Source organism: Gallus gallus, chromosome 12 (genome assembly GCF_016699485.2).
Source record: "Gallus gallus isolate bGalGal1 chromosome 12, bGalGal1.mat.broiler.GRCg7b, whole genome shotgun sequence".
NCBI lineage: Eukaryota > Metazoa > Chordata > Aves > Galliformes > Phasianidae > Gallus > Gallus gallus.
Genome location: NC_052543.1, coordinates 3331143 through 3353753, shown reverse-complemented (window position 1 = coordinate 3353753; position 22611 = coordinate 3331143). Strand labels below are relative to the sequence as shown.

General features: G+C 52.7%; 2 protein-coding genes across 3 annotated transcripts in view; both read right to left on the bottom strand.

Moving 5' to 3' along the window:
- Positions 1-22611, bottom strand: part of LOC101747452 (serine/arginine repetitive matrix protein 2-like) — a 500571-nt gene that overhangs the window by 72085 nt on the left and 405875 nt on the right. The gene's annotated exons all lie outside the window — the stretch shown is intronic.
- Positions 7287-22504, bottom strand: RBM10 (RNA binding motif protein 10). Of its 2 annotated transcripts, NM_001012780.3 has the most exons (24): positions 22361-22504; positions 21818-22277; positions 21579-21734; positions 19606-19675; positions 19058-19131; positions 16645-16728; positions 15615-15675; positions 15421-15486; positions 14842-15002; positions 13859-13956; positions 13324-13411; positions 13101-13178; positions 12940-13012; positions 12330-12415; positions 11907-11985; positions 11562-11653; positions 10891-11055; positions 10277-10423; positions 10131-10202; positions 9467-9646; positions 9177-9251; positions 8510-8607; positions 8301-8430; positions 7287-7868 (listed from the first exon to the last, which is right to left on the bottom strand). In NM_001012780.3, exons 1-24 carry the CDS (start codon positions 22375-22377, stop codon positions 7743-7745), a joined length of 2736 nt encoding a protein of 911 aa, NP_001012798.2. In that variant the 5' UTR covers positions 22378-22504; the 3' UTR covers positions 7287-7742. The 2 variants fall into 2 exon arrangements, with proteins under 2 accessions (NP_001012798.2, XP_046755831.1); XM_046899875.1 differs by lacking the exons at positions 19058-19131; positions 19606-19675 and having other exon boundaries at positions 7288-7868.

The following is a 22611-nucleotide window of genomic DNA, read 5'->3' as shown; positions in this document are numbered from 1 at the left end:
CAGGGCAGCGAGGACTTACGGGCTCAGTGCAGAACTGCGGTGCAGATGGGGTGGGGGGGGGGGTGCTGCTGGGGGCCGGGTGCTGTTTGAGCCCCCTTCCCGCCCCCTGGCTCCCTGCTGCCCACGCCCTCCCCTCTCCCCATCCGTTTCCCACCACAAAAATCCTGCAGAAGTGATGTTCCGCTCTGCAAAGCGGGTCGCCGTGGCAACCGTCACGGGGGTACAGGACCCGGTCCCCATCAGGCACGGACCCCACATCCCACAGCCCCCCGGGCTCTGTCCGAGGGGTGGGAGCCGTGTCCTTCCCCTTTCCCTGCCCGGACTCGGAGCCACCCATGGCCTGCAGCTCTGCGCCAGCCGGGGCAGGGAGGATGCTTTGAAAGCCCCCAGCCCCCCTGCCAACCTCCGCAGGGTAATTTCCATTTTCAAACCCCATTAAATAGGAGCCTTTTTCCTCTTTGTTTCTCTTCTCCCTCTGTTCTTCTCCCCACCCTTTAGCTCTTTGTCAGCTAAAAATACGCAACCCACCGGGGAGGGTGAGCTGGGACCCACTGCGCCGCAGCCCCTCCGCATCCCCCCTGGTGCCAAGGGTGTGCGCGGGGATGGGACGGGGCTCCAGCTGTCCCGTTGGCTTGGGCTGAGGGTAAACGCCTGGGAGCATGAGCACAAACCGGGTGTGGGGCGGCAGGAATGGGACGGGATGGAGGATGTTGGGCTGCTGGCCCCCCCTGCGCTGAGAGCGGGCGAGGGGCACGCAGGCGGATGCGGCGTACCTGATGTCATTGAGATCCTCCGTGCCACAGCAGCTGATGGAGGAGAAAAACAGCCCGGGGCGAATCGTTGAGAGAGAGGCTGAGGGAGCAGAGTGCCAAAGGGAGAGGGAGATGAAACGGGGATGAATCACCGCAGCGGGCAGCGCTCACCTGTGCCACGCGGCTGCCAATGTGCCGAGCTGCCCCGGGGCACCGGGAGGGCACACACAGCCTGCTGGGAACGGCAGATCCACATCATCCAGCTCACGGCTTTGCAGAAAGGTCACGGGCCCCGGAGCTGGCGCCGCTTTGCTTTTTTCCCACTGTCGGTGTGATCTGTGCAGAGCCACGAGGTGGGAAAATGCCTCGGGCGCTGCTTAATAACCATTGCAGGGCTCTGCTCCAGCACCGAGCGGCCGGGCGAGGGGAGGCGGCGGGGCGTGCAGCTGGGGCTGGATGGATGGACAGATGGATGGACGGACAGGTGGATGGCTGGCTGGATGGATGGACGGACAGTGGAAGGATGGATGGATGGATGGATGGATGGATGGATGGTTGGATGGATGGCAGCTAGCTGGCAGCTCAATGGCTGGTTGGATGGACATGATGTGGGAGGGACAATGGGCCGGGGACAGTGGATGGGGGACAGCGTGTGAGCGGGGGCACGTCTCGGGTGGGCGAGTGGGTGGATGGATGGACGGATGGATTGATGGGTGGGTGGGCGGGTGGATGGAAATGTTGGAGATTGAATAGGGATGGATGGGCGGGTGGGTGGGTGGATGGGTGGGAATGGTGATTGAATATGGATGGAGGAATGGATGATGAATGGGTAAATGCACGACTGGATGGATAGGTAGATGGACAGAAGGATGGATGGATGGATAGATGGATGGGTGGATAGGGGGACGGACGGATGGATGGATGGATAGGGGGATGGATGGATGGATGGATGGATGGATGGATGGATGGATGGATGGATGGATGGAGGGGGATGTGCTGGCATGCGACAGATGGGTATCTGGGACAGACAGACAGACCTCTGCCCCCTTTGCATCTCCCAGGGAAGGAGGTGCAGGGGGCTCTGCACTGCAGGATGAGGCTCACTGCAGGCAGGGAGCTCCTGGCACGGCACAGCCTGGGCTCAGCCTGTGGGGACGGGGACCCAGTGGTGACAGCGAGGACATCCCGAGCGTCCTCCCGTCCATGTGCCGGGGCAGGTGGCATCGGGTGTCCGCAGCTGTGAGGCCGCCTCTCATCTCTGTCCAGGCTGGGGCTCGCTTTCCCATCACCTGCTGCCCTCCCGGCCCCGGGCCAAGGGGTGGGCGGGGGGGGGGGGTCAATGTGTGGGACTTGGACTTGCAGCCCTCACATCTCCCGGCCCCGAGGCAGCCACGGGTGTGTGCGCTCTGCTCCCCGCACCCCACCAACCACTGCACCCCAACAACAACCGTTGCACCCCACTCCCTGCACGCTCCCTGCAAAGCCTCCCCTTGCCCATCAGTGCTGTAATTACCAGCGATAGCTGCAGGGGAAATGCCCGGGGACTGTTCCCGCTGCAGGCAGGAGCTGTGACCCTCATTTCAATCTTCCCTTTGGGCAACAGAGCGGATGTGCCTGTGCAGACGTGTGTGCTGTTGTGTGCGTGCGCATCGCTGTGCATTTCCAAGCTGGCTTTGCACCCCCGCGAGACTGCTGCAGCCCTTAGCCGAGATGCTGCTCAGCGTGCGCAGCCTAATGAGGCAGCACGGCGGAGTTAATTGAGGGGACTGTGAGCAGCGCTTGTCATTAAGGAAGCGCTGCGGCAGGTACAGCAGCGAGACGCTGCCTGCCTGTCCCCCCAGGCTGACAGCAGCCCTGCAGGGACGGTGACAGCCTGCATCCCACGGCTGATGGCACGTCCCCGTGATGGGGATGCAGCCGCAGGGCGCCCAGGAGCATCCTTCGTGGGAAGGATGGAGGTTGGGTCCCTGTTGTGCCAATTAAGTTTGGGATGATGCCATTGGGCAGCGGGGACCACAGACTCCCCCAGACCCCAGCATGTGTGGGGCCAGCTGCTGCACCAGGTGTCCTGCACGGGGACACTGGCCGGGTGCAGTGGGGTCCTCCAGTAGGGTGGGAATTCGGGGTCCCTTTGGTAGAGAAACTGCAGGAGCTGTGACACCACAGTGAGGGACATCAATTGGGGCTGGCCTGTGGCTTTCAGCCCCAAGTCTGCAACAGTGAGGCTGTCGTTATCATTTCTCCCGGAACCAGAGTGGCAGAGCTGCTCATGGGAACGTGAGGGGTGCATGGGAGCTCCGTGCCACCCCTTCTGGACCCCACTGGGCTGGGTCTTTCCAGGGCCAGGGCTGCGGAGGGAGCAGGAGGTGCCCGAGGGAGACAGCAGCAATCACACATCAGCGGGACGAGATTCACCGTGCGTCTTCCAGCCCAAGCTGAGGTCACCGTGGTGCATCACCCACAGCAGAACATGGCCTGTCCCAGGTGTGCGGGGTCAGCTGAGCCCCCCATGAAGTGCCCGCAGACCCCCTCAGCCAACCACCCGTTGCTATGGGACGTCGTGAGGGTGGGCTGGCTTGTTGTGCCCCACCGGGTGAGCCTTCACTCTGCAACCCGACGGTGCAGGGGGTCTGGAGGTGAAGGCACGGTGCGTTCATCCCTCTTTACCCATCTCATCTTTGTGCACCCCCAGGCTGGCAGCAGGCCGCCCCCCCCACCTGCCTGCCCTCTCCCACCGCCTCCCCCACCCCACCCCTCCCCCCCCAGCCCCAGCTCAGCGCTCCTTATCTCCCCGTTCCCACCGTGCCGGCAGAGGAGCGAGGCAGGGCGCTGCATCCCCAGGGAACGGCAAAGCCGAGCGATAACGAAACCGCAGAGATGAGGAGAAATTACCTTGCCTGAATTTTAAAAACTTCATCCCCGGGTTGCCGTGGTAACCAGAAAGGTGCATCACGTTGCTGTGACAACCCCGAAACACCCAGGTTTTGCCTGGCGGGCTCGGAAGCGGTGGGTTTTGGGGAGGGGTGGCGTGGGGTGGGCTGTTTGTCCCGTGCAGAAGTGTCGCTGCCCCCACAGCTCAGCCCTGCTGTCCTACGCGCCTCTCCAGCGCCGCAGGGAGGAATTTGGGGAGGGGGCTCCAAACACAGCCACGTCCCCGGGGGGCGGCGGGGAGGTGGGTTTTGGCTCCCGGCGTCCGCCATGGGGCACGCAGGGGGGGGATGCGGTGCACCTGGCTCGTGGCCCACGGGCAGCATTGTCTGAGCGCACGTAAAGCTGTGTGCCACGGAAATAGCCCCCGCGGAGCAGCAAATAGCAGGTGACTCACACAGAGGCAAAGGGTCCAAAATAGCCCCTCCGGAGCCGCCTAAAATTAGTCCGTGCCGGGAGGTCCCGGCTGGGTGTCCTTGCCAGGGCACACGCTCCTGGGGGGCTCGGAACCGCGCCACGCACCCCAAAGGTTCAGGGGGTCTTCGCGATGGGTCCCACCCTGAGCAGGAGCTGCCCACCCCACAGCCAACACGGGGACGGGGCCGTGGCCGCTGCCCACGGGGCAGCGCTCTGCGTGCTCCCTGCACCGAGCGTGCCGAACCTTCTTAATGAGAGGAAAGGGATGAATAATTCCTTTTTATAATGCAGCGCGGTGCGGCAGATGCCGTCTGCCTCGGCTGCGCGCGCCGCACGCGGGAGCCCGCGTTGTGATGCTCTCAGCAGAGTTATTTATACACTGGGACATTTTTCAAAGCGCCGCTTTGATGGTCTTCCACCAGCACGGAAAAAAAAGTAGTCCATCCCAAAATAACCCGAGTGAAAGTCACAGCTCTTCATTACGCACATCTTCAAGCGGGGGGCTCGAGAGGCAGAGAACAAAAAGCCGTCACATTCCTCCCATCAAATCCACCCTTTTCAAGTGCACTTCAAATGGGTTTGAACGCGCCGTGCAGGCTCCCGAGCGCTAATGATGCTGGAGGCGCGTCCCTATGGGGAGCCCAGGCGGGGTGTGTGGGGTCGGGGCTTTAAGCTGCTTTCGGGTGCCCGAATTGGGGGGGGGGAGGGAACGGATTCTCTCTCCCTGCGCCAGGAGGGGAGCAAATCCCCAATCATCCTCCTAAGGCACCCGGAGCAAAGCCCGGCCGCCGTCCCCCCGTTGCGCACGCGCTCCCCGCTCAGCTCTGGTTGCTGTTAAAGGGGAAAAGAAAACTAAAAAGCCATTTTGGTAGGTGGTGACAAATTCCTGCGAAAACGCCCCTGACACGGAGCTGTGGCCCAGCCAAGGACCCCCCCACACCCCCACCTTTGGGGAGGGGCTCTGCCTGGCAGGGGGCCCGGGCACACAGCGAGCACCACGAGCAGCACCTTGGGGTCGGCACATTGGGCATTGCGGGGGGCAGCACGTTGGGGTTGGCTCCCCGGAGTCAATAGCTTGGGGTGAGGTGTGGGCACCCGGCAGAAGAGGTGGCGTGGGATGGAGCAAGAGCCGGATCCCAGCAGCCAGCTGCTTTTGGTTTCTGTGCAGAACATGGGAGCCCCCCGCTCCACCCCCTGGGCGGGAAATTGCATGCACATTGCTGCACGTGGTAGGGCAATGAGAAGCAGATTTTTTTCCACTTGAGTGGGGAAATCCAGAGTGGGCGATTCCCAAGCTCAGCCATGAGAGTCGCACGCAACCCCTTCCCCACGCTGCCAGCCCAGGTGGGGAAACCGAGGCACAGGCAGAGCAGTGGGCACCTGTGGCTGCAGTGCGGTGGTGCCTGGGTGGTAAGGGGCAGAGGAGAGGATTCTATGAAGCTATTTAGGAGACAGAGAGCTGCAGAGAGGAACATGGGGCAGAGGGTATGCAGGCAGGCCATGGCCGTGCTGCAGGGCGCTAAGGGCAGCCCCGGGATGGGCTGAGCTGTGCCAGGGGTCACAAACAGCAGTGATTAATGAGCACTCCACAGTGAGTCTGAGCGTGCAAATCACTTGGCCGTGTTCTTCACCTCAATTAGCACACAGGGCTGCGAGGCTGGCAGGAGAGCCCAGGCACACGGGGCTCTGCAGTGCTCACATGGGTCATGCTGAACCATGGCCAGAAAAGGTCCTGGGCAAGGAGCGGGCAGCCCTGGGCCAGCCCAGTGCAGGCCAAGGCCTGAGCAGGATGGGGTGCAGCATGCCAAGCACGTCCCTCAGCCTGTCCCCAGCACTCATGGCTGCTTTCCCATGGCTCTGGGTCCCCAGGGAGGCAGAGAGCGGGTCGCCTGAAGGCAGTGGGCCACGGCGCATTGACTCACGAACGGCTGCATTTCACTGCCTAAATTGGAGCTGCGGGCGGCCCTGCGGCCCTTCTCATCCTTGTGGGACTGGGGACCTGCATGTCAGCCCAGGAACAGGCAGTGCCACCAGCCCTCTGGAGGGTTTGCTTGCCCCTGGGTTGGGAACTCACCTGGTCCCTGCTGCAGAGACACCAGCCAACACGCCCCAGGCTCAGGGCTGGTGGGTGCCAGGGTCTGGCTGCAGGCAGAGCAAAGCCCTGTGCCTCAGTTCCTGCTGCAGGGCTGCAGCACTGAGCATTGATGCCGAGCAGCATCCTGGTGGGTGCTGCAGGCTGCCCAAAGCCATGCAGCCCCCCACCTCAGGTGCCCTTAACCAGAAAAGGGCAACCAAAAAGCACTGCAATCCAAGCAGAATCCCGTGATGATTCAAGGCAACTTCTGCAGCCTCAGCTCAGCCCTGCCTGGAAGCCGCAGGGCTGGGGCTGGGGATCGATCGGCTGCAAAGCAGAGCAGCGGTTCCTGCAGCAGTGATAAGGGGGGGCTCAACACCTCGTGGCTCCCACAGGCAGCCGGGCAGCGCCGTCCCCCGGCGGTGGCAGCTGGGCCACGCGTGCCCCCTGGCGGCACAGCCCGGCCCCCAGAGCAGGGGACACACACTGCAACTGCTTTCATAGCTCAGCGTCGGACAGCGGTGCCACAAACGCCCCGAGTCAGATTTGGAACGGCGTGAAGCAGAGCTCCCATCCCACTGTCAATCCGCAAGAGGTCACGGGAAGAGGCACTGCTCCTCCATCACTCTGTGCACAGCCTCCCGCTCAGCGCAGCCCTCCAGGAGCACGGTGAGCAGTACAGCACCAGGAGCACAGGCAGAGGAGGCTGAAGGCGCTTGGCACTAACTGAGAGCCAACCTCTGGCAGAGGAAGCAGCAGGCTCGCTGTGAGCCAGCCTCCAGCAGAGGCTGCGCAGAGCACAGAAGCCCTGCACTAACACAGAGGGTTCACCCTCCTGGGCTCTGCAAAGGAGCTGAAGGCAGCCCTGGAGGAAGCTGCAGGAACACTGCTGCTATTCACTCCTACAGCAAAGGAGAGCTGATCTCCTACCCAGGGAGAGGCAAAGAGTGACACCTGCCTGCTGCCGTGCTGCAATGGACATCCTGAGGGCAAGATGCAAGCAGAGCAATGCGTGGAGACAACGCAGGACAAAGCCTGACCAAGGAAGGAGCAGAATCACAGAAAGGACAAGCGGCATCGACAACTTATTCTTCATTCAACCCAACGAGAAAACAGTAAGAGAAACACTTTTGGATGTATTTCATTTGGAAATGAGCCAAACTGGCAACTAGAATCTTCAAAAAGTCTATACAAAGATGTATCATACAAAATGTACAGGAAAGTTCTCAAAAAAAAAACAAACCAACCAACCAAACAGACAGACAATACAACAAAAGGAGAGCAGAGACGGTGTGAAACCACAGCTGACACATCCCAGCCCTGCTGAGGAGGGCAGGAGCAGCATCCAGACAAGACGCTCCGAACACAGAATACATTACACTATGTACACGACCGTATAAAGATCAGCATCCCCTTTGGTCTAGCGAGGAGCTCTCCAGCATGAAGTTGGGGCAGCCTGGACAATCTGCTCGTGGAAGTGTGACATGCCGAGAGGGAAAAAGTCCAAGGGAATGAAATGGTCAGCTCTAACCCATAACCAGCATACAGCCAGGTCACCAAGGCTACAGAGTTTACTCCATCTCTGTGAAGCGAGCAAACATGGCTTTCCGCACGGCGTCTTTGTAGGAATCTGCAGTAGAAACACCATAGGAGCTGCCCTTGGCTCCCAAGCCAGCGCCTCGCATTCGCACTTGGGCCTGGAAGGGAAGAGACACGGCATGAGCTTCGGGGTGCAGGGCAGCACAGAGCATGATTGTCACACTGGCTTCAACACGCTCACCCAGGGCATCTTACAGAGACCAACACCGGGAGATCAGACTGGACACAAACCCCACAGCTGCTGGCTTAAACCCAGCCATCCCACCCCAAGTGGGAGGGCAGGAATAGTTCCCAGCAGAGTAACGCAGAGAGGGACGTGCAGGCACAGAGGCACTGGCCTGCAGCACCCCGCAGAGGATGCTGCCCGAGAGGGAGGCACCGGCCCTTCAGCCTACACAGAGGGCAGCTCCACCATGGGATGAAACAAAGAAGCAGTGGACAGCACGGCGTCTTCCACAGGACCTCAGCAGCAAACGCTTCTGAATCAAAAAGCACCAGAGCTAACTGAGGAAGCAGCCATCTGTACCTACCTCAATAGGTGCAGTGATGCCCTGGCATTTTCTTCCCAAGCCTGAACCTTCCCTCCAGCCCATGGCCTGCAGCATCTTGTTGCCGATATTACTGTTGTCGAGGCCATCTTTGGTGGGCTGCTCGTAATTTCTGCAGGAAAAAAAAAGGTCAGTTAATCACACTGCTTGTCAGAAGCTGAAGCAATCACCCAGAGCTTCCAGGTACATACACTGTGCCAGCATCATAGACCTTCTTGCGCTTTGGCTCCGGGGGCTCTGGGATGCCATACTTCTCTCGCCTCTCAGCTGCTCTGTCTCTGTATTTCATCTGTAACCAGATTTAGTATTGGTTTGAAGTTTATTTACTATTTTTATGTAAGCATATAAATATGTAGCTTTACTGTTCAGTGTAAATATTTAGTATCGGTATAAAAACGCATGGCTCCTCTGCGAGCTGTGTAAGCAAGCTGAATGCCTGCCATTACACAGCTGCCTGCTGCAGAGTGCCAACACGTGGCTCGGCCAATGCCAACAGAAAGAACTGGAACAACTCCCCCACAGCGGATCAGAACCTGTGGTGTGGTACAACAGCCCAACACCAGTCAGGACCTGCACAATCAGCCGTCTGACTGCTGCTGGAAGGCCACCAGACCTGGTCCTAGAGCCCTTGTATTGCTCCACTGCCGTGAGGCAGGAAGAGCCCTTCCCTGATAAGCTGTGGTGTAGGAGACACTTCTCTCTGTTTAACAGGACAGCTCTGAACCTTGGCCCAAGAATGGCTAGGCTTACACAGCTTATCTCATTAGCATCAAGTCAGGATAAGGAGAGCTCAGCATTATCTGTGCAAGCCCTTTTCCATTAGCCACTCATCCATTATCTGCTCATCTGAACACTGACCTCTCTCTCACGCAGTTCCAAGGCTTCAAGTTCCTGTTCTGAAAGCTTTGATCTCCTATAGATATCCATGTTTTGCTGCAACAAGAAGAGATTCACATTAACATGAAATGCAGAGCACATCAAGCAGGATGGACAACAGCTCTTTGTAAGTAAGTAGCTGACTTCTGGGAAAGAAGCAATCCACCTGCAACTATTTTTTGCAGTAGGAAGAAAAGCACTCCCAACAGCACTTTGCTTTACACACCGTGTTATGGGTAGCAACCATCTTCCTGACAACACAGCACACATACCTTGTGCAAGTCTGATAGCTGCTGGTGCCGAATCAGCGCATCTTTGTTTGGGAACTGCCTTCTACACAGCAGGCAGGCCATCTTCTTCCAGTCAGTCAGCTTCTCCTCCTCGTTCTCCATTCTTTCTAATAAGTCCTCGTCGTTATCACTGTCGCCGCTGTAGGCAGCCACGAGGCCACGCTGGAAAGAAGGGCAGCATTAAGGGGTGGGTGCAGCCATTATGAAGAGTCCAGAAAGACAACACAAAGGCTGGTAAACATGCTTTGCTGTGCGGGAGCGACAGAGCCTTCTCAATGCTAAAGGGTGAAAGAGCTTAAAAGAACCACGTGCTGCAGCACAGCTGCTAGACTTAATTCAAGTTACACAAACAGTAGCTTAAATACAGAAGTTTTGAGGTTTCCAAAAGGTCAAGTGAGACTCTGAGGCTTGAGGTCATGACAATTTTTCTCTGCACCTCTCAGCCTCCGAACCTACCGCACCTGGACAGGATCACTGCAACCACTGCAGCTTTCCACAGAGGGTGCTGTGGAAATCCAGGCTGGAAGGCAGGTGCCTGTCAGTCCTTCTCTTGAGAGTGCTCGACACATGACAGTAAGCTTTAGGAATACAAGAACCCCACACCTCTTTCACCCACAAAGCAACCCATCAGGCATCTCACGCTCACCTTCAGTGGATTTTCATCTTCCCCATTTTTCATCACCTCTGGCAAGATCTGCTGCCTCTCAGACAGAGCGCCCTGGAAGAGAAGAGCACCATGAGCACCAAGCTTTGCCATACCACGCTCCACAGCACGCTTCTCACCAGCCTCACCTTCTTCTCAAAAAGGGCAAAGCCTGCATCTGCAGCCGCCGATTCTTTCCGTTCCTCCTCCCTGGTGCTCAGTGGCTGGAAACTGTTCTTGAAGTTCTCTTTCTGCTTGTTCAAACTCTTTGCCCAGCGCTCCATGTCTTTAGCGATCTAAAAAGGGCGCAGAGAGCTTTGCTCAGACCCCTGCCTTCATAGACACCAGTCTCCTATGACACCATTTCAACTATTCCACTTGCACAGACACTCCAGAATAAGACAACTTCACTGTGTTTTATACTGCAGCTGCTTCCCTGTATACAGTGTACAAAAATAGTGCAAAGAAGTGCAGTCTGCCTGTTTCACTGTATGAACCTCTCTCATCAATCCACTCCTCTAACTGGCAGCTCAGTTGTACTCCCACTGGTCCTGGCATCATCTTGTATGCATCTCTCCTATGCAGTAGTTATTTCTGCACTGAAGTCTCTGCCAACCCCGCCTCTCCTCAGCCCTGCACAATGTCTGCAACGTGCAGGTACGCACAGCACCAAGCAACTACGACTGTTGTCACCAGAAGGGCAAACTATAATCTCACCCCACAGAAGACACCAGCACAGTACTGATCCCACTTCAGCTTTTACCTGTTGAGCTGTTTTACTCTTCGGCTTCTCTTTCTTCTCCTTCACTTCTTTTGTGGTGGTTGTGGTTGTTGTTTGTTGGTATGTGATGCCCTCTGCTGCAGGCATGTAGGTCTCTTTCTCACCATCCCAGTACAGATACTGCTGGGTTAAGGCATTGTAGTAATACTGACAAAGAGAGAAAAGCCATCAGATATTTACACACACCATATAAGCTAAGCATCAAAAGAGAGAACCCAAAGAAGCAACCTGACTCCATCTGATGCATCGCATGGAAAGGAACTCCTCAGAGCAACCCAGACCTCCACAAAGGAGGCAAAAAACACAGAGTGGCTGAAGCCTGCGTCCCCAAACACATTCTGCCCAACAGCACTATGGAAATCTTTATGACTCTCCCAAGAGAGGATACAGCAAAACCCAGAGCTGCCTGCTCTTCGCTGGATGGTCCACAATGAAACAGCTTAGTGACAGTATCTGTAACAGTGTTTATGTGTAACCCTACGCAGGCCAAACTGGAGGAAACATTAAAGGCTATAACCAGAGAAAAGTGAAATAGCGGCCCCTGCTGCAGTGGGTATTTTGTTCCTCAGAATTCCAGTTTCACTCATACAGTAAGAGATACAGAACTAGTTAGCATTAACAGTTAAAGATAGGTGCTAAGAACCTGTATTTACCTGAGAGTTAGGATCGTAGTATAGCCCTGTTACAGGATCATAGTAATATCCTGAAGATTCATCGTATTGATAGGTGGATGTATCAGGTACGGCTGCAAAACAAGTCCAAGTATGGGACAGGGTCATTCCAGACAAATTCACACTGGTTCCTTTGTATAATTCAACTACAATTCCAAAACCATTAAGAGCAGACGTGCCTGCAAAGCACTCCTATCATCCGTGCAGAATGCACTGCCAGGGGCAGCTGCACCACTGACTTTTAGAGGTGGAACACTTAGCTAAAGCAAAGTTTCTCGCTTGCTAGAGGAACAGACATCCATCACAGCACGACCCCTCCCTGCTTACCATACTTGGTTCCAGGGACTACACCAGTTGGGGCAGCTGTTTGTGCTTGAGTGCTGGTGCTAGCTGGTGCTGCTTGTGTCTAGAAGAAAACAGAAGAAATCTTGATGAAAAAGATCTGTCATCGAGGTGCAAAAGAACAAGGACAGTGAGCCAAAGCATATGCAGCCCACACTAAGCATACAAGAGCCAGCTCCTCTTTGCCAGTACACTTAGTACTCATCTTTAACAAAGAACAGAACTATCAGAGAAAAGAAATAGAAGGTGACTCTTCTATAAACACAAGTGCTGCACCTAACTTCACTTGTGACATTTCACAGCTCTGCTGTACCACGCTCACTTTAAAGAGCGTGCAGAGGCCACAGTTAAGCCAGATACCCCACCAAGTGAAGCCCTGGCACCAAAAGCAAGGAGTGCCACAATTACCGGGGAGTCAGGCGAGTTTGTCTGTTGGTTATAGAGCTGAGGACTCTGGGACACAACCGCAGCCGTGGTGGTGGTGACTGGGGCTCCTGCCAACACAGAGCAGTAATGGATAAGCCAAATGATTTGTACAACAGTACTTCATCCCAAGGGCTAAAATTACTCTGTTTACAGTTTCAGATCCTAATTCCAGCTCCAGCAGCCAAACAAGGCAATAAACATTCAAAAGGAGACAAAAACAGTGGGTATTTTCTATCCAGACAAGGAATAGTTTCCTTTTCAGGAGGAAATATTTTGCTCCCAAAGCCAGTGATTCCGGGCCTCTGACAGCTGCCAGCACTGAGGATTTCTCTAGAGCTGCTCACACAGTTCTCATGAGCTCAAAGCTTTCTGTCAATGTTCTCAGATAGCAGCTGCACTCATCTCACAGACCACAGGTCCCACGTGAACAAACTCACAACGCTTCTCTAGGAATACACATCCATTCACACGTAATGGCAGCAAAATCTTTGAGTTCCCCTTTACTGAGGAAATTAACTTAAAAGCTAAAGCAAAATATCACTGTTGCCTATCATCACAAACAACAGCATCTCCCACATGTTGGAAACACCACCTGATATGGTAGCTGCATCTGAATCCAACACACCTCCTTGGTTTTGGTAGTACTGCTGATAATCCTGGGAGTACTGCAAAGGAAAATGAATGGAAACACAGGATGAGCAGATACCCATAATGTAACAGCTTGCAGGCTACAGCAGAGCCAGCACCACCAACCTGAGTGTACTGCGTGTAGCCATCCTGTCCTGACTGGAGGTAGCTGTAGTCAAGGGTGCTGCCTTCTCCAGCTTGAGGCTGAAATTGAAGCAGGTTATTCTTATCAGAGACGGGTAAAAATTACTGCATTTAACAACTTCAGTGCTGATTAGGCTCCAGCCTAACGATCAGCTCTCTATATTTACATGGATAATAGGACTGGGAGCAAGTCTCCAAACCGTACCTGAGTGGATGACCACTGTGCTGCAGCAATGGCTGTGCTTGCCACAGAGAAGGCGCTGACCCTGTTCCCATCTGGCAGAAGCAAGTCTCTGAAAGCACAAGAAATCACACACCTGAGTAAGCACTACTTTTTTCTGAAGTGACCGCTACACAAGGAGGTAGAGTCTGCCAGCTTGCACGGATTTCTTGGCAGGCCTTAAACATTCTGATTGTCATGAATGAGCCAAAGAACTGCTTGGCAGGTAGAGGAGCTAGGCTCAGTGTTGTACAGTCGATAACCAGCCACCAGGCCTCCAATGAAACAACTGTGCTGTGTATGAAAGCAGGTACAATGGCAGCTACGGAGGACCGGCGATGCAGACGATAAGAAACAACTGCTGTCACTCTCCTCACACACAATAAGGAGCCACGTAACAAAAGGCACTTAAAGGAAGCAAAACTGAAGTGATGGTAATCTGAAAAGCCCCGGTGATAACCACGAATCTTTATATTTACAAAGGGATAAGGGGGGGAAATGAACTGCTACTGTAACTCACTTTCTGGCACTCTTTGCAAAGTCAACACCAATTGTTTTGCCATCAATTTTTAATGGTGGCTGAAGACTTTGTAAAATCTGCAGCAGTTGAGAAGCATCCTACAACAAGAAACACTCATTACTATGAAAAGCAGGTTACCAAAGAGGACACAGAAGTTCCCAGAGTTCCAACTTTTCACACACTGCTAAAAACATTTAAAGCTGTGGTAACACCTCTGTATCCCCTGACACCACGCAGGCTGAGTACAGCTGGATTATAGCCTGCTGACAGTGCGTTCCCCAGAAATGCAGGGTCACTGATGATTAAACATTTCAACTCTCATCTTTACAGAAAAGCTATGTTTGCCCCCAATTACTCCAAAAGGCAGCCCAGCAGAGGCTGACATCAGCCACCCATTTTCATCCAACAGTGAACTGCTGAACTCAGCTTAAAGCAAGTCCAAACAGACCACACCGAATGTCAATTTGAACGTCTCCAACAACAGAGGTTCCAGCACCCCTCTGGGAGCCTTCTTCCAGTATTCAACTTCACACAAAAGGGAAGACATTCTCCTTGTACCTTACTGCCATTTCCCACGTTTCAGTATGCCTGCTGCCCTCATCAAACACCCTTTGAGAACGTCTCTGCCATCCTTACAGCCTCGCTCCGGATGATGCTGAGAGCAGCAAGATTCCCCCTCCTGCACCTTCTCAAGGTGAAAGGAGCCCAATTCTATGCATTTCCTCACACTGTACACTCCAGCCTTTTACTGTGATCCAAACGACCCCAGACCATTATTTGTGACCTACGTATGAAGCGAGCTTTCAACCCAGAACTGCACTCTGCCACCAACATTTTTCCCTTGTGTTCACAGCATCCCCCCACTTTCCTTCCAAGCTGCAGCTAACGATGAAAGGCTCTGACACATTTAGTATTTGTTCAATGATCTACGAACCCCCAGGGAACTGGGGCAGAGCTCAGCACAAAACCAATAAGGCCCTCACCATGGCAGAAGACAGCTGCACAAATGCAAAGCCTCTATTTTGTTGAGTCTGCTTGTCTTTGATAAGACGAATATTATTGACTGCCAGAGAGGCATACGGAGACAAGGCAGTCATGATGGATTCCACTACTGTGTGAGGAGCAATGTTTCGGAGAATGATGGCTGAGGAAAAAAGAAAGCATAACATTAGCTACGTACGTAAGAATGCGAAGTACTCTGAAAAGCCTTAAGAAACAAACAAAAAAACCCCACCACTGAACTCAAAACAGCAGTAGTTCTGGAAAAGAGCACGTTTCTGTTTCAAGAGTACAGTATTAGGGAGTTGGCAGGAAGCACCTGCTCTGCTGGGAAGATGAGAGGGCTGTCAATACTGTTCTGATGAAAGGAAAGCACTTCCTGAGCAGAAGCCCTTGCCAACATTCACACGTACCAGTCTACAAACGGGGAACAACCTAACCATGGCAAGTGCTGTGCCCTGAGAGAGCTCAACGTGGGTTCTAAAGGACACTCTGAGGTACAAGAGGGACTTTTCTGCACAGATTCACAAGTCCCTCCATACAGTAAATTCAAGATGACTTACTATCGCAGTAATAATCCACAGACTGAACGGCTTCTGCTGTTCCAGGTGGCACCTCCTGTTCTGAATCTTCATAGGAAGGAAAAACTTGAATCACAATGTTGCTCTGTCACTCGAAGCCAGAATATCACAGGGCAGGCTACAACCCGCACTCTTTCCCCAATTCAAAGACACCCAAAGAGATGAAGGCAACTTACCAAATTTGTCCGCACCGCAGCGGAAGCATTTCAGTCTCCTTCTGAAGTTGTACAGACAGCACTGTGTGGGGAAAAAAAGCAGATCTAATAAGGATTGAGTTGATTCCTAACAATGGTGGCATTTGCTGTGCTTTGCTGAAAACAAGGCAATCAAGCTGAGTACTACAACAAAGCTGAACTTACTAGAACAATCAAGAACAGCAGAACTCGTCCTCATCTGTACTGCAGCTGCTTGTCAGAACGTCCCAGTTACCTCTGCTCAAGTCAGTAAACTATCCTGAATTACACGACTACATTAACTGTATCATTTAGCACAGGCTTGAAAAGGAGTTATCTTTATGTGATTAAAGCAGAACAAAGCAGCCTGGTTTTGATCTTGCTACATCATCTCCACTTAAAGAGGGTCAAACAAGTGTACAGCAGCACGGAGCAGACAACCAATTGGACACAACATCAGTTGTCACCTGAAGGATGCAGAATTTACCTAACGACGCCGTGTTCTGGTGTACTGTTCACTGACTTCTGTATAAGCAAAAGTGACAGCATCTCTCTCGTCTGTTTTACAACATGTGCACAACTACTGCATCCATCAGCAAAAGCTGAAGCTCAACCTAAGGCTGAAAGCATTATTGATTTTCTAAAAAGAGATGGCAGAATCACAGAGAAATTCCCTCGGGGCAATGACTGTTCTATCAGCTCTGCTGTGAAGAGCAACTCCTGGGAGACGTGCTCTGGGTCAGGCATACATTAGTGGGAGCAACACACAGCTCCACTAACGAATGCAGTCTCAGCTGGCAAGTACGCCAGCGAGTCCCAACCCTCATCTTCTAGCTGCTGATGTTCTCTGTGGACAATTCCATCACTCCAGGTGTTTCTGCCACCAGATGTGCAAAACCTTTTCACTCCTGTGCCTTAGCATTCCTCCGCTGTTAGTGACCACGAGGCCTGGATTATGCACCGTTCTGTTCTAATCACGTAGCTGGTGGAAAGAACTGAAGTGATGAGAAATAGCTAACAATACACACTGTACCTTGTTGCAAAGCCAGTCCTCAAATTTAGGCCTGGGGTTGCTGTAGTGCATCGCGATCTGCTTCCCCTGAATCACCAGCTTTTTCTGCAAAAGAAGTGGTTTCAATTATTCCTGTATCGAGGCACACACGTTCATTTTCCCATGGCAGAGCACCCTTCGGAGGAATCAGTGCTCCTGAATTAAATGGACAACATATGGGGAGGATGTGGAGGACAACCACCGCCACCTACACCCTGCCCATCCAATCCTGCAGAGAGGAGGACGAGGGCAGTAAGAGAATGGGATGTGGAGCAAAGATAAACGGAATCAGGGAGTGCTGAAAAAGTTGCCAAACACTAAACGCTGACATGGAACCAGGAAGTGTCTCGAAGGAGACAAAGTCCTAACTTGCTGCATTCAGGATTAACACATTTTTAGGAGTCTCCTTGCCCCGTTTCTATTCACTTCTGGTATAGTATTGAGCGACTTTTTAAACATGTCCTTAGGTGACTGCTTCACTTCTTCCCCTACTCCGAATTCCCCAGACCTTTAAACAACCACATTTGGATTACTTTTCCAAGCACTTTCTTCAGAAGCGTCCCTTTGTAAATACAGTAATTCCTTCCAAAGGGACCCTGTTTAGACTTCTTGGAGGCTGGATTACAAGTGCCATCAACCAAAATGTAACTCAAGAGTGCTTTCCTTTGACTAAAGCATTGATCGGTTCAATTGGAAGCCTGCGCAAGAGCTTTGTGTTCTTCGTTCAGGCAAGAGCTCTCCAAAATGGCTAACTAGAGCGAAGCTTCTCCTGGGGTAGGAAAAGTTCATAATGCTTTCAGCATGTCCGCTCACTGTGACTTTACAGGAATTAGGAATTTAGATTTCTTTTAGAAGCCCCAACTCTCAGCCTCGTGCTTTGCCAAGTGTGGGCACGCAGAATGCCCCTTCAACATACGGACAAAGTATTTCAGTCAAACAGGCAGAAGGAAGTAAGTCTGAGGAAACGTGCACTAGAGGCCAACCCCGAGACATTTTAATGCAAGAACCAGGTTGGCTTATTGCAGAGGTACCACAGGAGCACCAGGACCAGTGGCTTCTCTGTAACAGGGTCTGACAGATACATCTAGCATGTAGCATGAATAAGGCTCTCACATTCTGTGCAACTAAATAGGGCAAAGCCATTTCTCCTACCGGCAGGAGGGAGGGTTGGAGGGCCCAGCGCTCACTGGATATGCACACATAGAAACAAAGCTGCTGGCACAGTTGCAATACATCATTCTTTCATCTAACATCAGCGACCGGGCTGCTGGGGAGACTCTATGTTTTCCCTACGACTAGGGTGGCTGGGTTACTGGAGTGAATTTGAATATTTCTTTCAATAAATTATGCATCAAGACAGCTTTGTATATATTAAAACTCTCTCATTTCTAAAAATGCACTTAGCATTCATCTCCTGACACGAGTCCTTCTGCTGCACCCGCCCACCCTACGGAGCAGGGCACCACGAAACAGAACCTGAACTGTGCCATGGGAATCGACTCCCAGCACGAGCCACGTGGAGGTCTATTCCAGCACAAAGCACACAGCTACCTCCATCTGCTGGAGATGCTTACAGGGCTGCTGCAGTGCCTCAACACATAAACCAACGCAGCAGAATACGTTCCTCATGCTGCCCACAGACCTTCACAGCATATACTTAGCTGGAAAAAGAACAAGTGGCTCGATACACTTTGCTCGCTTCAAGAGCGTATTTAAGATCTGTTGTTAAAACAGACTAGGAAGACTCAAAAATTAGCAAATGCAAAGTGTGCTTACAGTGCGAGAGGAAAGCAGCACTGGGAAAGAAACCAGAGCACTTTCTGCATTTTGGCTGCTTATCAACATGTCATAGACCAGAAAAGCCAAAATACGCAGCACAACTTTGAAGAGCCCTCAGTTCCCATTAGATTTATTTGGAATAAACACATTTCTCCATCCAGAGAAGCCAGGTGTCTTCCCTTAACTCAGGGAACACATCTTTCTAATGACCTGGCACATCTTTCTCTAAACTTTACTCAGGATTAATGCTGATGTCATGAAAATAGCACAGTATCTGATGCCTTCTCTGGCAACAGAAGAAATAGCAGGTGGAAGTAAATTAACAGCCTTTTATGGACTGTATGCTACCCTTTCCAGAGCCAAATAAATGGACACCATGTAATAATGGCATGCTTTATGAGGGAGTGCTCAAAACAGCCCATTTTCCCTCCTGTTACCTGCTATTTTGTACCACTGTTAAAAATTTTAATATATACAAAGCTTTTATTCATTTAAATGACTGTTACGGAACAAACCACTCCTTCCACCTTTATTTTTTTCCTTTTTTTTTTTTTTTTTTTAACTGTACAGACTTTTTCCATTTTCAGGAATATCTAGACTTGGTGAGTGAAGCAACCTGATTGGCTTCCATCCAGCTGGTAGCATCTTGAAAGTGATAAAACTCCACGAAGGCGAAACCACGGCTTACACCTAGAGACAGCATTCAGATATAGACGGGATACTTGTGTTAGTCAGTTCCTTTAAAACAGGCGAATCTCTCTCCAACTGCTTCATTACTTCATGACAAAGCAGCTTTACAAATGCGACGTCAACTGCTGGGATCTGCTCGTTATTTTGCCATGGCAAGGAACCAAGCTCCCTTAACTGGCTACATTTCACTCCATTTGAATCCACGTTTACAGGTAACCATGCAACAGACTACATACTATTAAACGGGTTTATACTAGTATTACTTACCAATACCTGTTAACTAAAACCCCTGGAGACAGACTTCTTTTTAACAGGACGAGCTATCTACAAGTCTTCCAAAAAGCCACATTCCTTAGCCATGGCAAACTTTTTTTTTTATTGATTGCACGTGCTTGCAGTTTGGGGATAATTCTGGATACTCTTTTGGGCTGGGGAAGAGGAAGGCCATATCAAAAACTGGATAAGAGCTCTCACCTGTCTTTCTCTTCATCAGCCTCACGTCTGCAGGCTGAGGACTTTCAAAGGACTCAATAAGCTCCCGGATCTGCGTGAGATTTTATCAGACAGTTAAGTTTTCAAATATTGGCACACAGCTCAGCCAGACAGAAAAGCAACGCAGCCTACAGTATGCACAAGGGGTACACAGAGCAGAAGATTCTGAATATTATCTCAGGGAAAAGAAAAAAGCCTTTGGGGTGAACTGAACAGGAGCCCGACATGCACCGCAGAACCCACACAGCCCTCCATTGTCCTCACTTAGCCCACAGAATCATCCAGAATCTGAATCACTGTGGCCCTTGAATTCCAAGGCCATTTGTACATATGGGCAAACTCTGTTTGCTCCAATGTTTTTACAAAGAACGCTGCTAGCATCCCTCTCCCTGCATGCCTGAAAACATCCAGCTCCCTAACAAAGAACAGTAACGCTACTGGGAGGCTCAGTGATGCACATGACCTGAAGTCCCCAGCCCTAGTTGTAATCCTCTAACAGTTTCCTTTTTGCTTTTCACAAAATAAGTGAGATCTGTCAAGAGTATTGTCAAAGATCACACTACAGGGACGTCAGCTCTTCAGCCACAATTAAGCTGCTTAAGTTGGGTGTCACAAACTAGATGAATTACTGTGAAGGAGCATAAAGGAAAAATAAACATGCAGAACTATCTCTTAAGAACAGAATGAGGGTTCTCAGCAGCTCTTACAGTGAACTCATGCTACGTTACATACAACAGCAGGCAGGACTCAAAGTTGATCTAAAGCTGCCTGCTCATGTGCTGGCTGGAACTGACCCACCATCTTCAGTGCAAATACCTTCTCATGAGAAAAGTGGGGAAAGCTGTTAAAACGTGTACAGTTAAAATGAGAAGCACAAAGGGAAAGTTGACTTCAGCAGAAAGCAAACAGTCGTTCCAAAAATCATGATCTAAACTCTCTGATGAGTTCAGCATTAAAATTACGTTCAGCTTTCCCTCACATCATGCTGCAGTTACTTGCAAAAGCATAAAGCTGCAACGGCAGGAAGTCAGAAACAAAAACTGCTCAAAATATTTCAGGTAACCTCTGACTGAATTCCCTCATTTGGATGCTTTGCTCAATACTTAAAAAGTTATTATACGTGGTTTTTAAAATGCGTTGCCAGTATTTAGAAAGCACTGAACTGAAAAAAAAGCACAGATCTATCACAGAAGTGGTGCAAAAGGACTCTGCGTTAGAAACTGGCACACAAAGATCCCCGAGTCAGAAGGGGAGTCTGCCTGAAAACAAGCTGATACACCTGGGCTTTTATAGCTGCTTCTTATCCCACCTCACACAGCATCTGTAGGCTTGTGGTCCTGGGCTCTCAAAGAGCCCACTGAGAGGGCAAAAAGGCCCCTCCAAGGGGGGTGCAAGGTCTTTTTGTCACAGTCAGATGATGGCGCACTGCGCTCACTCCTTCCCTCAGCTCCAGAGCAGCCATTTTATGGCTGCCACAGCTGTACCCACACAGTTCTGCAGGGCTGCTCTCAGCCGAGGAGCTCAGCGTCTGGGCTACCCCGCCAGCCCTCATTTCTAGCTTCCACAACAGCCCAGAAAGTAATTAAACCCCTTTTTCACTCTTCAGCTGCTCCCCTTAACAATTCCTAGAGAGTAACAACAAGCAAATCAGACGTACATCCATATCCTCTTCCACGTGCTGAGTGGGAAGAGCAAAAAACCACGCATAGTTTTAAAACCCACAAGAATAACACACTGTTCACGCGCAGTTCTACTTAAAACAAACAGCTTCACATTGAGATGACCTCTGTTACTTAACAGCGGCAGCCGGAACCCTTTTAGGATTCAAAATGGAAGCGCTCCCAACACGTTTAGAAGGGGAAGGGGGGGGGGGGGAGGGGGGGCCACCATGATGCAGCGCTCGACAAAATGGCAGCAGCCCTCTGAGCAGAGCAAAGCCCCTCCTGCCTACTCACATCGTTCTCGGTAACCGTGATGGGCAGGCCACGCAACATGATGGTCTTGCTTTCCTTCTCGTCGTTAATGTCGTTCCTGTAGTCGTGCTCTCCGTAGTCGCCGTCGGAGTGGTACCCATCTTCGGATTTATCGCTGTTCCTACGCTCCCGTTCCCTCTGGAAGCCAACACGCGTCAGTACCCCGCCGCCACCCCCAGCCCGGGCTCCCAGCCGCGCCCCGCGGGCCCTGCAGCGCTCACCTCGGGGCTGTCGTAGTCGCGGCTGTCGTAGTCTCTGTCGTAGTCCCGGCTGTCGTAGTCCCTGCTGTCGCGGCTGTCGTAGTCGCGGCAATCCCGGCTGTCGTAGTCGCGGCAGTCGTAGTCGCGGCTGTCCCGGCTGTCGTAGTCTCGGCAGTCGCGGCTGTCGTAGTCCCTGCAGTCCCGGCCGTCGCGACTATCGTAATCTCTGCAGTCCCGGCTGTCGCGGCTATCGTAGTCGCGGCTGTCGTAGTCTCGGCAGTCTCGGCTATCGCGGCTGTCGTAGTCTCGGCTATCGTAGTCGCGGCTGTCGTAGTCGCGATAGTCGTCGTAGCGGTCCCCGCGGCGCTCCTCGCTGGACCGCTTGTAGTCGTCCCTGCGGCGGCTCCGCGACTCCCGCTCGTCGCGGTCCTCCCTCTCCACGATGGAGCCGTAGCGACCGCTACGCTCCGTCCTGCTCACGCTGCGGGAACGGCGGGCCGAGCTCAGACCGCGCTCCACTCTCAACCCCCCCCCCGGCCCCCCGCCTCGCCCACCGCCACTCACCGCTTGTCCGAGCCCATGGCGCTGCCCACGATCCGCAAGCCTCCGGCACGGCGCTGACCGCCACTACGCGGCGCCGAACACACGCCCGCAGCCCCCGCTCCCTCGCCACAAAATGGCGCCGAGCTGACTGGCCGTCTTCTACCCAGCGGGCACCGCGCGCGCCGCCTGGAAGCTTCCAGCTGTTGCGCATGCGCAGCGGTGGCGGCCCGCCGCGGGGCACGCTGGGAGTTGTAGTTCGGCCCCGCGTGGGC

What these genes read in the sequence shown, in the direction of transcription:
- RBM10 (NM_001012780.3), bottom strand. An exon ending in TTTGCAAAGAGTGCCAGAAA is followed by an intron (nt 13,412 to 13,858) that starts GTGAGTTACAGT and finishes TTGTGCTTTCAG; the next exon opens with AGACTTGCTTCTGCCAGATG. An exon ending in TTGCCCTTTTTGAGAAGAAG is followed by an intron (nt 10,203 to 10,276) that starts GTGAGGCTGGTG and finishes CTTCTCTTCCAG; the next exon opens with GGCGCTCTGTCTGAGAGGCA.